Genomic DNA, 18,090 nt, shown 5'->3' with positions numbered 1-18,090 from the left:
CCTGGTGTGTGAGGTGCTCCGCGGATTGGTCCATTTGGGCCAATCCGGTCATTTGTTGTTGATGTGGGTGTTCACACGTCACAGAACCCAGGAAGCAAACAATGGAAAAAGAGATATCTCCAACGAGGCGTTCTGGGGCAGCAGAGACAGGTCTTTTCTGTGTTAGAGTTTTACTCGCTACAGGGTGTACTTTGAGGGTTTGTGACTCTGCAGACCGTTTACATGGAGAAACACCTTCATAACACAAGGGGACGGGTAATAACCAGAAAAGCATGACATGGGACCTTTAACCAACTTGACAACAAAAAACGATGCATAAACGAAACGCGACAAAAGTACAAAATATTTTTATTTAATAATACGTTTTTTCCAGCTGTTCCGTTGTTTCGTTTATGTAGTGCTTTTCGTAAACGCTGCACATGTGTTGTCAAGTTGGTGAAGATGTTTCTTAATTTGCATATTTGTCATATATCGTTTCTGAAAGTGCAGTTTCTCCTGATTTAAGTATTTTGGTCCGTTGTAGAGCGTTTGTCATCTTATCGTAGTATTTCTTCTATAAACATTACTACTTATGTTATAATCTGAAAATCTGATTATTTTAATATAAGGGACGTAAATAATCAGATAGGCAGATCACATGAAGACATAAATACATGTTGAATATATAAAATATAAATGAGAAACAATGGGAAAGATGATATTAAGCTATAAGCTAATGTCCATAAGCACATACCAGTCCATCCAGTATAACTTTAAAATAACAACTCATTACAATTCAAAAGTACTCTTAATATCTATTTTCCACCACAGGCTAAATAGTGAAAGTCTGTGCCAGTTTACAGCTCAGCAGGAAACGATGCTTGACGTCCGTGAATGAAAAGCAGATTGAGGGAAAGAAAGGCCTCAGTGGGACGTTGAGTTCAGAGCAGATCGGGAGGTTCTGCTCATTGGAGCCGAAAGAAGCTCCTGGAAGATTCTTTTTTACAATTTTCCTCACATTACACACTAATTTACAAAAGACCACAAAGTCTTGGGTTGTGCCAGGCTTCATAATTGAGTGTTTTTGTTTACATATTTTAGCAATTTTTTCATCAAGCACAATGATGAATTTTAATGCTATTTGTTCATCTTTGCAGTTTTTTCGCCTTTTATTAAATCAAATGTGTGTTTTACGCTGCACGGTAACTTTTATTCTTGTATGTTATAAACTGTCTTATTCTTCTTTTAGCTTTTTTAATGTGTACTCCCTAATTTCTAATGCGTTATGTATTTAAATGTAATTGTATAATAGGTTTCTGTTGCACTGTAATGCTTTTAAGGTCTTTTTTGAAGCACTTTGAATGGCCTTGTGTGTAACTGTGCTCTATGAATAAACTAAACAATAACGGTTTAAACTGAGGCTTATTCCTTTGTCCTCTCGTACTTAAGATGTGACTGGAATTTCACTCGGGTTAAAAACAAAAAACAAACTGCTGGAAAAGGTCGATTTTTGACTCCACACTGAAGCCCGAATCATCCGAACGTTAAATGTGACGGAGAGAAAGCGTGATGAAAGGGGAAGTCAGACAGAAACAGGTGGAGAGAACAGAAGAGAGAGGATGATTGAAACGTAGCATCTATTACTGAAGCCATCAGGGGGAAAGATGACAACAAGAGGAGATTGGTAAACAACAAGGAGGAGAGGGAGAGTCAACAAGGAGGAGAGGGAGATATGGACCAGGGTAGTGAAACTCTAATGGTGGTTCACACCGCACTATAAAAGAGAAGATTTGCTGCTCCAAAAACAAGTAAATGTAGAATAAAAACAAGGTGTTTTCGCTTTTAATAAGTGAACGAATCTGCCAATAGAACAAGTACAAAATGTCTTGGTAACATTTCTTGAAGTAAAGATGGGATACTGAGATAAATGAGATCTTGTATTTAGCTGGGGAAACTCATTTTGAACTATATTTGACCAGAATTAGGGAATTTGTTAAAAAAAAGAAAAGACAGAAATGCTTACACGTTTTCTGTTTTCTGATGGTGATTTTCCTGTAAGATGTTTTTAAGAGACTTTGACTAAAAAAGATGCTTAAGATGCCTTGTCTAAACAAAATACTTACAGTAAGTTATTAGGTCTTATATCAGGTGTAAGTAACGACATATTCTGACTAGAAATTATACAAATATACTTGGCAAGATTTTACATTTTTGCAGTGCGTCGTGATACTCGGGCACATTTGACCGCTGCATCATTTGTGTTTACTAACGTTACTCAAACTAGACACGCTAGCGAAGAGGCGGGGCTTAACTCCATGTAGATACCAACAACAACAACACAATTAACATTCTTTGCTGTGATTTAACTGTAATACACGTAACAAAAATGATGCCAAAATAACTTAATAATGATACTGATTGGTAAAAAACAATGAATTAATGCTTTGGCAAGTGTGTCAGCAAGATGGCAGGCGAAACACTTTTAAAATGTTTTCTGAATGGAGATGGGATGGATCAGGCTATGCTAAGCTAACATGTAGCTGCTCAGTTCACACTCACAACAACGTCATACAGACATGAATAAAGTAGTGACTATATTTGAAATAGACAGTCAGTGGTTTGTACATTTTAAACAAAGTTGTTGTCCAGTTTCTGAGAAAATATGACGAGCTTTTAACACTGGGTGCCGTATGTTGTGAAAATACAATTGGGGGGATTTGAAGTCCAACAGACTTAAGATGATCTGTGGAGATGCATCAATCTGTTACACTTTAAGAGGAAAACAGGCTAATTTCACGAAAACCTCTCTCAAATTCAAATTACCATCTCAAGTTGACCCAAGCAATTGAAACGTACAGACAATTATATTAAAAAGGTAAACAATGAAGCTTCTCGTCAATAAATGGCAGCATTTTCTCAACAATGTTTGACATTATATAACAATATATTATTATATAATGCTTCACCGAACACAGGAGGGGGGCTTGGCTGTCTACAAATAAAGACGGCTAATTTGAATCCCAAATATATTGAGGCTGAACTTGAGCTAACGGCTGCTGTTTTAATTTTCTGATTCAACTCCGTCACGGACAACAGGCGGAGATGCTCACTGCCGATTGGCTTTCAGGAGACAGCGAATTTAACGCTTGAGTTGAAAAACAGGTCAATCTTGCGAATGACGTGCTATCTGCGTCTTTGCATTACTGTAACTTTACAGGTAATCGCGTGTAATTACACAGAAGATTATGAATCCTTAACGAAACAACAGACAACTCAATCATGTTGGAGAGTCGTGATTAAAAAGTGTGTCTCACAAAGAAAGAGGGAGGGCAGCAGGAGATGACATGAATAAGATCAGGAACGGCATCAGCAAAACAGATAATACAATAGATATGGAATAAAAGTCAACACTGTTTGGAGCTGAGCGAAATCACAGAGAACAGATCGTATCTGATGTTGTGGCTGATAAGAGTCAGAAAGTATGTAAAGTGAAGTGGTGGATGATCACAATTTTAAATATGTCTGACTTAAGAGGCCTTATTCTGCTTGTTTCCCTTTCCTGTGGTTCAATAGGTTTGCATAGAAAAGGTCTCCAAAGGCTAAACTCCCTATGTAAGTCATTCACTTCTATTGGCTACGTGACTCTTTAAAGTAGAGACACTGCATACTGATATACACCTGAACATCAGCAGGAGAGGACTCTTTAAAGTAGAGACACTGCATACTGATATACACCTGAACATCAGCAGGAGAGGACTCTTTAAAGTAGAGACACTACATACTGATATACACCTGAACATCAGCAGGAGAGGACTCTTTAAAGTAGAGACACTACATACTGATATACACCTGAACATCAGCAGGAGAGGACTCTTTAAAGTAGAGACACTACATACTGATATACACCTGAACATCAGCAGGAGAGGACTCTTTAAAGTAGAGACACTACATACTGATATACACCTGAACATCAGCAGGAGAGGACTCTTTAAAGTAGAGACACTACATACTGATATACACCTGAACATCAGCAGGAGAGGACTCTTTAAAGTAGAGACACTACATACTGATATACACCTGAACATCAGCAGGAGAGGACTCTTTAAAGTAGAGACACTACATACTGATATACACCTGAACATCAGCAGGAGAGGACTCTTTAAAGTAGAAACACTACATACTGATATACACCTGAAAATCAGCAGGAGAGGACTCTTTAAAGTAGAGACACGACATACTGATATACACCTGAACATCAGCAGGAGAGGACTCTTTAAAGTAGAGGCACTACATACTGATATACACCTGAACATCAGCAGGAGAGGACTCTTTAAAGTAGAGACACTGCATACTGATATACACCTGAACATCAGCAGGAGAGGACTCTTTAAAGTAGAGACACTACATACTGATATACACCTGAACATCAGCAGGAGAGGACTCTTTAAAGTAGAGACACTACATACTGATATACACCCTGAACATCAGCAGGAGAGGACTCTTTAAAGTAGAGACACTACATACTGATATACACCTGAACATCAGCAGGGGAGGACTCTTTAAAGTAGAGACACTACATACTGATATACACCTGAACATCAGCAGGAGAGGACTCTTTAAAGTAGAGACACTACATACTGATATACACCTGAACATCAGCAGGAGAGGACTCTTTAAAGTAGAGACACTACATACTGATATACACCTGAACATCAGCAGGAGAGGACTCTTTAAAGTAGAGACACTACATACTGATATACACCTGAATATCAGCAGGAGAGGACTCTTTAAAGTAGAAACACTACATACTGATATACACCTGAAAATCAGCAGGAGAGGACTCTTTAAAGTAGAGACACGACATACTGATATACACCTGAACATCAGCAGGAGAGGACTCTTTAAAGTAGAGACACTACATACTGATATACACCTGAACATCAGCAGGAGAGGACTCTTTAAAGTAGATACACTACATACTGATATACACCTGAACATCAGCAGGAGAGGACTCTTTAAAGTAGAGACGCTACATACTGATATACACCTGAACATCAGCAGGAGAGGACTCTTTAAAGTAGATACACTACATACTGATATACACCTGAACATCAGCAGGAGAGGACTCTTTAAAGTAGAGACACTACATACTGATATACACCTGAGCATCAACAGAAAAGGACTCTTTAAACTGATTTTTACGGTCAAAAACTGGTAATAATGGGACGATGGAGGTCATAAAATGGCCATGAACTGGTGAGTACAGGCAGGCTTTATAAAGAACACCGAACACAGACATCCGTTCAACAACTGATGTCTTGGTTTTTCAAGAATGAAAATTAACATATTTTAATATGGAATTAATTTCACCGGACATAATGACCAGGGATTTTAAAATATGTCGGATTTTAAACAGATTCTCACGGTCAAAAACTGGTAATTAACGGATAACGGAGTTCATAAAATGACCAACACTGTATGTCATGAACTGGTGACTCGTGAAATTACCAAAATGTGTGAATAGGTCACGCTGCTGTTCAGACAGACCTGTATCCAGTCAGACTCAAACGACAAGTAATCCAACCGCTGTCACACAGCCGGGCAGCCAAGCATGAGTGTGTGTGTGTGTGTCTGTATGTGTAGAGCACAGCCACTATTGGCGAGCTGTCAGCCGCTCACACCACACACACACACACACACACACACACACACACACACACACACACACACACACACACACACACACCACACACACACACCACACACACACACACACACACACACACACACACACACACACACACACACACACACACATACACACACACACACCCTGACTTGCAGCAGCCCCCTGGAGTCTGTCAGGGAAAAAACGGGGGAATAAAGTATGTATGTGTGTGTGTGTGTGTGTGTGTGTTGTGTTCGTCAATGTGTATGGGTCTGCAGGTGGCAGAAAGGTGTGTGTGCCGATCAATAATAATCAGCTGCAGTAGAACTGGAAGTTCACACAACAGAGACTCAACTCAAACACACACACACACACACACACAAATACATGCACAGCAGCGCTCAAAAACCAATCTATACACCTTGTGACACGGCATTGTAGTCCAAACTATAGTCTCTCACACACACACACACACACACACTCACACACCACACACACACACACACACACACACACACACACACACACCACATACACAAACACACTCAAAACAACCTCAAACAAAAGCGCTTACTCATGTTTAAAAAGTACGCACTCAAAAATGGCTGCGTCTAATTTTATCGATTTTCCACACACACCTCCACACCTTCATCTTCCTCCCCCCTCCTCCTCACCCTGGAGCGCCCCCCCCCCCTCCCCCCCACACACACACACGCACCTCCCCTCTCTCTCTTTACCTCTGTGAAGTGCTCTTAATGATGTCGGAGACTTTCTGGATGTAATCGGTGGCGAGCACCACGATCTCTTCGTCTTCTGATAAGTTGTCGTGGAAGATTCTGTCCAGCAAACGTTTCCAGTGAAGCTGAGGAGAGAGGAGGAAGCATTTAGTTTAGATAGAGGTCAACATTTCAATTAAAAACAACAACCCGACTGCACATACTTACACGTTTAATCCCAAATGTACAACAACGTGAGGCAAATCCATCACTTTTTAAAGCCCCATTTAACCTATATGTGATAAATGCGTCACTGTCTCTCATCGTTACCTATATGTAATTTCTAAGGCCAAAGCGCACTTTATCTAGAGCTCAGTATCCATACATTTGGTTTAAAATAAATTGTCATTGTGTATTTCATCATTTCTAATTCATGATTATGTTTTAATGTATTCCTTTATTTTGACTGGATAGTTGTGGACTGATGGGTTCATTATCTGCTCTAGTGTGCATCTTGTTCTTATTTCTTTCCTTCATGTATTTGTTTGTTTGAAGTGGACCTATCATGCTATATTTGAATAATATAGTGTAGGACCATACCTATATAAGGCATATTTATACTTTTTTTTTTTCAAAATACCAAACAGATCATGCATTTTAGCCATGCCTCATTTTGCTCAATTTGACATTTTTTATCTCTGTTTTAGCAAGGGCTGATTCAGTGAGAACAGCACCATCTAGAGGCCTGGCATATGTACTACAGCGTCTCCAGCGCTTTCGAACGGCAATGGCCGTGGCTGTCTCCTCCTGATTGGTGGAGTTGGCCCAATAGCCGTAGCGCCACCGTCCTGACGTCAGGACAGTGTTCAAATCTGGATCAGTTTTTATCAGATCCGTTGCAGCCCCTTTTTTAGAGATTTGGGTATGGAGGAAAATAGAGAGGGTTGTGTTTTCTGACACTTGGTGAGTTCCCTGGAACACCGGGGACACATATTCATGTATACAAGACGTACAAAAGTGCATTTGCATGATAGGTCCCCTTTAAGTTTAAGGGGAAATTAATTAATTAATTCTTAGCTGTCTTTGGTTTAACATTTTATAAATCACATGTAATCTCATTTTCAGGCACCCGACCACTCCCTTCCTCCCTAACACACACACACACACACACACACACACACACACACACACACACAACCACACACACACACACACACACACACCACACACACACACACCACACACACACACACACACACACACACACACACACACACACACACACACTCGCCACACCACTTAAAATGCTCTGTTGGACTTCAAATCTTAATCCATCACGTCTGCTCCTAAACAAAGTGCATTTCACATACTTGTAAATGACGGGTATGTATACAGTTCATGAGTGTGTGTGTGTGTTTGTGTGTGTGTGTGTGTGTGTGTGTGTGTGTGTGTGTGTGTGTGTGTGTGTGTGTGTGTGTGTGTGTGTGTGTGTGTGTGTGTAGCACTCACACTGGGCGCGATGTTCTGTAGCTGCCGGAGGGTGATGCGGTTATACATGGTGCTGATGTCCTTTCTTTGGTCATCATATTCTGACACAGTGATCTGAAAAAGTAGTGTAGTGTTTTAATTCAAACACACACACACACACACACACACACACACACACACACACACACACACACACACACACACACACACACACACACACACACACACACACACACACACACACACACACACACACACACACACACACACACTCAGCTCACATTTGCCAGACGTGTCTCCAGATGTATAATCTCCTTGGACTTCTGCGTGGCGTTGTGAGCTCCCAGCATGCTTAGCAAACGCTCCATCAGAGCCTTGTACGCTGCCAGGATCTGAAGAAAAAAGCACAACGACATCAGCGCTAATAGAGGAGCCGGAGCTCATCACTAATGGACGCTGACACGGTGACATGTGGCAGAGTGGACGGGATAACAAAAGCACAGCGGGCGACAGAGGGAAAAACAGGTGGATTGATGGGAGAGGAGAGGGAGACGGGTATTGATAGAGGAGGAGGGAGGGAGGGAGGGGAGGAAGGGAATGATTAAAGGAAGAAAGGAGGGGAGGAATGATTAAAGGAAGAAAGGAGGGGAGGCAGGAGAAAGGGAATCAAAGTGAAGTCAAGTTTGAGGTAAAAGAAGGGAGAGAAAGTCGGGAGAAAAAGGAAAGAAACTGCAAATTCTGGGTCTGAAAGGTGAAGCTAATGTGGAAAATACCGTAAACCTGCATTCTGTGGTTACCAAAAGTCTAATTGCATAGAAGTCTATGAGAAAATAGGCCCACTTCTAACTGTATTTATTAACAGAAACATTTGGGTCTGATAGTGAAGCCAATGACAAAGATACCTTAAACCTGCATCATCTCTTATATCCAGCAGGGGGCAACACGTATAATTGTATAGAAGACTATGAGAACATTACCCTACTTCTCACTTGATTTATTAACTCAGTAAACATTTTCCTGATGAGTTTATTGACTTGATCTCTAGTTTAGAGTCTCCTTCATTACATTGTGGTTCATTTAGTAGTCGTATTTAGAGTAAAATAGATATAAATAAAGAAGGGTATGCTTTAGATTTGGGGGTACCTGTGGTTGACAGGTCGTTTTCCCACAGCATTGTTTAATTGGGGGTTTGTCTCACAACTTAAGAAGAGAAGCAGACAACTCAAAATGAGGGTAAATGGACTCTAGTTTAGGGGCTTCTTCAATACAGCATGATGTTTATTTGGTAAATGATGGCCGCATTTAAAGTACAATTGATAATGAAGCAGAGTACATTTAAGGACGCAGCGAATTTGTGATTAACACAGGAATTAAGAAAGGAAATAAATAAGAGAAGTTGAACCAAAAGAAAAGGACTAAAAAGTGAATCCAAGCGTGCCTAAAGCATGCATGTGTCTTCCACATTGTACTTGTTCGACCCTTGGACTTGTTGATAAAAAACACAATACCTTAGGCCTTGAGATTGTGTCTCAGTCCAGAGCTCGGAATAAAAACCTAAATTGAGCTTCCTTACGCTTTTTAGCCTAACCCGAAAATCTAGTGTCTGTTGGTTTTGACCTTCTCAAGTATACAGAATATCCACTTGAAGGTGTCAGAGCTCTAACTGAACACAGTATTTAAATGGCAATGGAAATGTGCGGCAACTCTCATCTCTTAAACTTTTCACACGGAAGAAAGAACAAGTCTTTCTAACCGGCATTTATCTAAATCTCCAATAGTGTCTGGTTGCGTCTTTCTCGTTGAAATGTATCTCACATTCGTCCATCTTTATCTTATCTCTCATTGTGCTTCTCCTCTGGTGGCAAAAACAGGTCAGATTGTATATAAGTCTTTGAGAAAATGACCTTACTGCTCACTTGATTTAATACAGTAAACATTTTCCCAATCAGTCTTTGTTTTTGATCTCTGGATTCAAGTCAAGTAAAATAGACGGGGTGTACTTTAGGGCGGGGCTAAAATGTGATTGACAGGTAATTACCACACTCCTTTGTCTAATTTGGGTCTGTTTTACAACTTTGAACCCTTTCACAGAGTGTTTTTTCAGTTCATATAATCAGATGTTGTTCTCCTTAGTTTAGTTTGTTGGTTTAGTTGTCAGGGACCAAATGTACAAAAATAACACAAATCTCAAAGATATAAAATGCTTTGAACCAGATTATATCAGTTTGCTCATTTCCATCTGCAGTCCCTTGGCAGGTCGACACAAAATACAGCACATTCAATTTTATAATAGCATCTTGTTCAACGTTTGGTTGTACTTCGCTCCACCCTGTAGTCTCTTCTGGTTACAAAAACTAAGATGGAGATCCACAAAAACTAAGATATCAACGACCAAAACACTCATTTCCAGGCTTCAAAATTGTCTTCAATGGTTGAGGTTAATGTGACTTTGACCAATTATTGTATACAGTGAATAGCAAGAATGTAGATAAAAGAAAGGGGCGAGAAAGAAATGATAAATGTTTGGATAAGAAACTGGAAATACAAAGAAGATAGGAACGGAGAAAACAGAGAAGTGAAAAGAAAGTCTGGATACATTTATATAGTTGTTGACGCTACTAGAAAGTTCTTGAACGTTGTAGAAGTAACTGGAGAGGAAGTGAAGGGGCAAGTTTAGCTTATTTATTTGTATCTATTTTCTTTTTCCTATTGGGAGACTGATGGAAGTAAGGTAAGGTTAGGTGAAGAAGCAGAATGTATTTTCAATGCAGTGTTTTGTGTGTGTCTGTTACGTATTGACAAAACAATTGAAAATAAAGTTTTCAACAAAAATAAATAAGTAAAGAAGCATGTTTACCTTCACACTGTCCTCATCCTGTCCCAGATACAGACTGCTGTCAGGCAGCGTGAGTCCTTCCTGATCAATCTGCACACACACACACACACACACACACACACACACACACACACACACACACACACACACACACACACACACACACACACACACACACACACACACACACACCACACACACACCACACACACACACACACACACACACACACACACACACACACACACACACACACACACACACACACACACACACACACAGACAGACCACATTAATCCCAGCATGTAGTCACATATGTTCTGCTCAGACCTGAACAGATGCACATTCAAAGGCTTTATTAATATTTAATTAAATCTGTATTAGTGCCAACCTTTATAAGCCATTCAACACACTGTTTGCTAAACATATGAATTATTTATAATATTCAATAAATTATGCCCACATGGAGAGTCAATGTTATATTACACAACGTAAATATCATTGCAGAGATTTAATATTTCTGATATAAGGAGGATTAAGTATTTCTTCCACTTCTTATGGCAAACAAAGCTCTTTAAATCCCATTTGATTATCTGGAAATTGTGTCATTACAAAGCTGAAAACAGGACTGTTTGTCCTAGCTGATAAAAAATAGCCATCTTTGAGATCTACGGTTTTCTAAAGCCGGTGCCAATACTAGATGTTCCCCCTGATAACACTTAGTTGATATGATTTGTTTATTGGTGCTTTTTTTTGTCAAACTGAAACCACTCACCATTCTATAAAAGCTGGAACACAACTTTTACTGCAGAATAAAACATCCTAAATTCAATGTTTTCAGCAGAATTAGAGTAATGGGAAAACAGGGTATGCAAAACCAGAGTTTATTTATTTGACATGTACTCCCTTAACACAAAAGTTAACTTACCTGTAAAGTATCTTCACTTCTGAAGATATTTATGTGCATAGCTAATATTATAACTACTACTGGCTGCTATTTCTTAGTTAGTCCATCCATTACTGTAAGAAGAATATGTAGGTAACTATGTGCAATACTTTACTACTGTTATCTACCTGCTACTACACTTCATTCTACAATGTTACACTTACTTATTTTATTTTATAAATACTGCTGCTAACTAATAGTGTTCTATCTTTTTTCGTCTCTATCTATACTTAGATTTCCCCTCTGTGTAATAAAGGATTGTATTTCCTGTGCAAATGGAAACTCATTTAAAAAAGATTGCATGCATTCAACGAGCATAAATTGACATGTGTTAAATGAGGAATCACTTTTTTAAAGACATCATAGGAAGCATTGTAGAGGGATACTTTGCAAACACACACACACACACACACACACACACACACACACACACACACACCACACACACACACACACACACACACACACACACACACACACACACACACACACACACACTTCAACACACTCATGGTTTCCCATCACCCTTTCTCTCACCCTGATTGCGTTCCTGGAGGAGTTCTTGTCGTCCACGTTGACGGTGAGCGAGAAGAAGACGGCGGTGCTGTAGACGCCCTGCGTTCGGTACAGAAGCTCGTTGAAGTCCGGCCTCTGGGGGGCGCCCTCTCTCTCCCACCCCGGTGTTTTGGGAGGAGCTCCACTCATGTCCCACCCTCCACAGCTGTCAATCACCTCCGTCAAGGGGTCCGATCCCAACTTATCGATCTCTTGCACGTTGACGCACGATCGGTAGAAGTCCTTGACTTTTCTCTCGGCCGAATCGACGCCTTGTCTTTTTATCGGCTCCAAAAGTAGGCGTTCCATTTTCTCCTCGTTGTGTTCCCCGATGGCCGTGATTATTCCGTAGCTGAGTTTATCCTCGGGGATGCCGTGGCGCCTCAACCATCCGCCACATGCGAACGAGTAGAAATCCTGGCACGGTTGAATGGTCGGGTCAATATTGGACTGGACGAATCGTGCCGCCCTCAAAAGGGAGCGTTTCCGTTGGCAGTCTTGTCGACACTGAGGGTCTTGTTGGGCGTCCAGGGAAATGTACTTCAGTGCCAACATGCTGCCCAAGATAACACACATACCGGCGGCAAAAACCAGCGCCGAAAGGAGGCATATCTCCCTACGACTCCATCGAGGAAGTCCTCCGCTGCTGCTGGTGCTTCCCAGATCTTTGTTTCGCCCGTTGGACAAAGTCCCGCCTCGACCACGAGTCGTATGTCGATCCAAGCTTCCCCCGAGACTAAGAGTCATACCATTACTGAGGATATCACTGCTGTAGCGACCGCCATATTTAACTTCCTGGAACTCATCGTAGTGGGCGGTTAACGAGTATGTCTTCTCCATTTTCGATACACTGTCGTTGGGTAAGAGAAAGGGGATGAAAGAGGTATGTTTCTTTGTTTTTAGTGTACATTCATGACTAGTCCCAATACTCAGAAGCCAGGACTCCCACCATGGGGCAAAACACTCTCAAAATCCTGTTGATCCTCTTTAGGCAAAGTCCCGTTTATTTGTTTTTAAATCAAAATCCGGCCGAGCGAGGGACTCCCATTGTGCGTGAGGAATCTCTTGGGTCCAGCTCTCTCTCACTCATCCTCTTTCTCTTTGCTCCCTTTCCATTTGTTCTCCTCCCTCTCTCCAAACCAGTTACAGCTGACCTGTCGGTAAAAATAGAAATGAGATAGGGCAAGGCTGTTAGTCGACAGAGAAATAGGAAATTGAAACCATCGTTACAACAGCAGATGATGAACAAAAAAACATCTTTCTCCCTGCTCTGTTTTCACCCTGTTCCTTGTTGCCTGGATTGATTGGAGTTATTTTGGTATTAAAAGTTTATGAGATGTAATCATGCAGTCTTGTACTCTTTAAGAAACATATGTGGGAAGCTTTAAGATTAAATGCATGCATAACACAGCAGATGGTGATCCTTGAGTAGTCGTTTCGCATAATACTTATAAAAGACCTTGTATATCTATCTATCTATCTATCTATCTATAAATCTATCTATCTAACTATCTATCCATCCATCCATCCATCCATCCATCCAACTATCTATCCATCCATCCATCCATCCATCTATCTATCTATCTATCTATCCATCCATCCATCCATCCATCCATCCAACCATCCATCTATCTATCTATCTATCTATCTATCTATCTATCTATCTATCTATCTATCTATCTATCCATCCATCCATCCATCCATCCATCCATCCATCTATCTATCTATCTATCTATCTATCTATCTATCTATCTATCTATCTAACTATCTATCTATCTATCTATCCATCCATCCATCCATCCATCCATCCATCCATCCATCCATCCATCCATCCATCCATCCATCTATCTATCTATCTATCTATCTATCTATCTATCTATCTATCATTGCCTTGTTTTTTATGCTGCTGCAACGCAAACATTTCCCAATTCGGCATCAATAAAGTACATCTTATCTTATTTTATCAGCTGGGCATGAAGAGGTGTGGCAAAAAGCATGACAATTAATCAAATCAAATAAATTGCCTTATATGGACTAGTGCAACACCCAAATCTCTGAAAGTGCAATTTGTTTTAAAAGGTAAAATATGTAAAATATCTGAATGAAGTATTATGGAGCTCCTGGCCTTTAATGGTATTCTAGACTTAATCTAAATGTATGTAAAAAATAAATGTTATTATGAAATGTGAGGGCATTAGCTGATCTTCTATGGACGTTTTAAAGCAATATCAAGTTATCACGTTACAATAAGCTGCCAAAAAACAATCATATGAATCTCAAATTGTTTTAATTTATACTCAGAATGAATACACATGAACTCTAAGACCTACAATACACTGGATTCAAAGCAATTCGATCATTTGATGTGGAAAAAACAAGCAGACAAACACAGACAGATGTATTTTAGCTTTTTCCTTCACTTTAAATATAGCCTGTAGGCAAAGTGAGAAGCCTTAACACAGAGAGACTGACTGAAAACTGATTGTTTTATGGATGCTTTCCCAATGCAACTTCACACCCTTGTATGTGTGTTTCTTTTTAATGGCTTGATGCAGTGTACTTGCTGAAAAGCTGTGCAGGCGATCTGCAGACATTGATCCCCGTTATCTCCGCTGAGAATAGCAAACTTCAGCACTGATGTCTTTAACAAGCTTTCTCTGCTCTTATGGGATGTAGATAAGACGGAGAAAAAGAAATAAAGGATAGAAAGCAAGCACGTAAACACAGATGAGTACTGGATTGAATCCTGTGAGATGTAGTCATAGGAATAATGAGGTAATTGAAAATCGGTGGTGAATTGTTACTAGACTAAAAGGGAAAAGAGATATATTTAAATGAATAATACAGGGAAAGGAGTGCAAGGGTGAAGAGATAACATTATTTTCTACCGCTGCAGAGATCTGAGGTTCAAGTCCTGGTGGCATTAACCAAATTGACTGTAAGACAACTTAAGTTTCTCCTTGAAAAGCCAGAGTGAAGATGTTCATATTGGATAATGTCAAATGTCTGAATTACGTTCAGTGTCAAGACAGGAGGGAGATTCTCACAAAACAAGAGAGGAAAGCCTGAATCAAACTTTCCATGTAGCCGGTAGGGACAATTTTGACACATTTCACATTTCCTTATCTGGTTTGCAAGGGTACTCACTTCAAAATAGACAATGAAAAGTATTGGACAATCCACAAATCACATGCACAATTAATGGAGTCTGTACGGACTGAAGCTTATGTGCATATGACATTAAAACCTATGAAAAAAACAAAACGTCACAAATCCAATAGCCGCTTTCACACCAAGTACTTTGCCGTACTTAGTGCCAGCACTTAGTACCCCCATGGAACTAAGTACAGATCGCATTCACACCGGAATAAGTTCCCTGAGGGAAGATTACGCAAATTAAGCCGCTGACGTCACTTCTTCTTCTTCTGCTTTGGGTTTACTGGCAGGCCGCAAACCACTTCACGGCGTATACTGCCACCCGAAGTCCCCGGCCGTAAGTCCCCGGAGTTGGGGACTGGCTTCAGTAGAAGCTGCTGGGACTCCCAGCAGCTTCTACTGAAGCCTTCCGAGTAAATCGCCAGAACGCCGACACCTCCTCATCACTCCACCACTCCCATGTTTTTTTTTGTGTTGCCATAAGTTATTCTCTCTCCGTTGGTGCAAGGGGCTAATGCTAATAATGCTAATGCCAGCAAATACAATGGCGACTTCACAAAACTTTTACGGGGCGTGGTTTGCAATTCGCCCAGCCAATCGAAATTGGTACTTTTTTCTCCCCAGGATAGTCCCACCTCTCTAGCAGGCACTAAACATGGGGGTAAAAGTTCTCTGAACTAAGTTCTCTTTTTGGTGTGAACGCAAAATTCCAGGCACTAACGCAACTAAACGGGAAAAGTACGGGTAAAAGTACTCCGGTGTGAACGTGCCTATCCAATGGCCCGGTTTGATGTCGTATCTGATCTAAAATACCCATAAAATACATATTGTGCTCTTAAAGGACTATATCATTTACTCCAAATCATATCAAAGCTAGCTACATTGCAGTGTTTTCAAAGAGTGAAGTATTTTCCCAACACTCTGGACATCCATTGGTTTTTCCCAGCAGGGGATTGGGAAACAGAGTACACAGACATGCAATGAAGCCTACCTGTCACAGACTGACAGCATGTTGTTAGTGCTACTGAAGAGTAAGGACCACACAAGAAGCTAACAGCGCTTGAGTGACATCTGCAGGAACGTTTACATGCTGTTTAATGTGCTGCAACTGAGCAGCTAATTAGCTATCTGGCCTGCAAACAGATGTAAGTAGTGCACCTTTTCCCCAGTGTGTGTGTTGGCTAATTCATTCAACAAGAAGGACAAGACGTTGGTTCATGTTGTAACGTAGATAAGAAGGAAGCTTATGTTGGAGCAGGATTCTGTGTAATTGTTAGTCAGTGTGAGTGCCTGCTTAATGTGTGATTGAATTACGCTAATAGGATTTTAAATGATTTGATTTGCTGTATGAAAACAAGTTGTCATTTGGACTAACAGTATAGACATAAACGAATGAAAAGCTAAGAGTACACGAATGAAACTGAAATATGAAATTGAATTTTTTTCTTTTGGTTTCTGATTTCAATTTCAAAAGACAACTCTTTCAATATTTTTAAGGAGACTAATTTATGTAATACTTGACGCATATTAGTGGAGACATGTGGTTGTATTAAAAAACCTTAATGATATGTAATATGCGAACAACAACGTTCAGCAAACATCTAAAGGATACATACATTATATAGAGTGTTTACATCAGAAACTGCTAAGCTAAAGGCAGCTAATGTCGAGCTATAAAGGAACTACAGCACGGTCACATGACTTCACGTCACCACCGCTAAGCTAAAGGCGGCTAATGTTGGGCTATAAAGGAACTACAGCACGGTCACATGACCTCACGTCACCACCGCTAAGCTAAAGGCGGCTAATGTTGGGCTATAAAGGAACTACAGCACGGTCACATGACCTCACGTCACCACCGCTAAGCTAAAGGAGGCTAATGTTGGGCTATAAAGGAACTACAGCACGGTCACATGACTTCACGTCACCACCGCTAAGCTAAAGGAGGCTAATGTTGGGCTATAAAGGAACTACAGCACGGTCACATGACTTCCCGTCACCACCGCTAAGCTAAAGGCGGCTAATGTTGGGCTATAAAGGAACTACAGCACGGTCACATGACTTCACGTCACCACCGCTAAGCTAAAGGAGGCTAATGTTGGGCTATAAAGGAACTACAGCACGGTCACATGACTTCACGTCACCACCGCTAAGCTAAAGGAGGCTAATGTTGGGCGTGATGACGTTTAGTCGCCTCATTTAGACACTTGTTAGCAACCGCTGTTTTTAAATTCTCCAGTGGGGTATTTACTGACATATTTATATCCTTTTCTTCAGTCATCTAGCAGGTGAAAAGGATCAGCTGGTGATGGAGCACGTCTGCTTTCACTCTCCCTATCAAAATGACAAGTTCAGTGCAGAGGGGACCGAGTTCTCAGAGGGGAAAGTCAAAAATGGGAGTGTTGTGTGTCCGTGTGATGTCATTATCAATTCAAAATATCATCCATCAATCCTCTGCTTTGTCTGACACACACACACACACACACACACACACACACACACACACACACACACACACACACACACACAATTAGAAACAAGCTGTATCTGTGGCAGCAACTGGTCAATATAATGTACACATTATTGAATTGCTGTTCAAAATGAATGTATTCCTTTTCTGCAACTTCTCCCCCACTCTCTCTTTCACGTTCACATATGTCACAAGACACGCACGCACGCACGCACGCACGCACGCACGCACGCACGCACGCACGCACACACACACACACACACACACACACACACA

The 18,090-nt window shown here is 40.7% G+C and overlaps 1 protein-coding gene across 1 annotated transcript in view; it reads right to left on the bottom strand.

Annotated features, from left to right (window-relative positions):
• Window positions 1-13,028, bottom strand: part of LOC117477024 (endothelin-converting enzyme-like 1) — a 63,284-nt gene extending 50,256 nt beyond the window's left edge. Inside the window, exons 1-5 of the mRNA XM_034123727.1 lie at window positions 12,171-13,028; window positions 10,709-10,777; window positions 8,133-8,243; window positions 7,873-7,965; window positions 6,385-6,509 (exon numbers count right to left, since the gene is read on the bottom strand). Coding sequence (XP_033979618.1) covers window positions 6,385-6,509; window positions 7,873-7,965; window positions 8,133-8,243; window positions 10,709-10,777; window positions 12,171-13,028 — 1,256 coding nt within the window. The remainder of the gene's footprint in view (window positions 1-6,384; window positions 6,510-7,872; window positions 7,966-8,132; window positions 8,244-10,708; window positions 10,778-12,170) is intronic.
• Between the last annotated feature and the right edge of the window lie 5,062 nt (window positions 13,029-18,090).

The sequence above is a fragment of the Trematomus bernacchii genome, unplaced genomic scaffold (assembly GCF_902827165.1).
Source record: "Trematomus bernacchii unplaced genomic scaffold, fTreBer1.1, whole genome shotgun sequence".
In the NCBI taxonomy this organism is placed as follows: domain Eukaryota; kingdom Metazoa; phylum Chordata; class Actinopteri; order Perciformes; family Nototheniidae; genus Trematomus; species Trematomus bernacchii.
The sequence above is the reverse complement of the archived record's forward strand: the minus strand, read 5'-3'. Positions and strand labels throughout refer to the sequence as shown.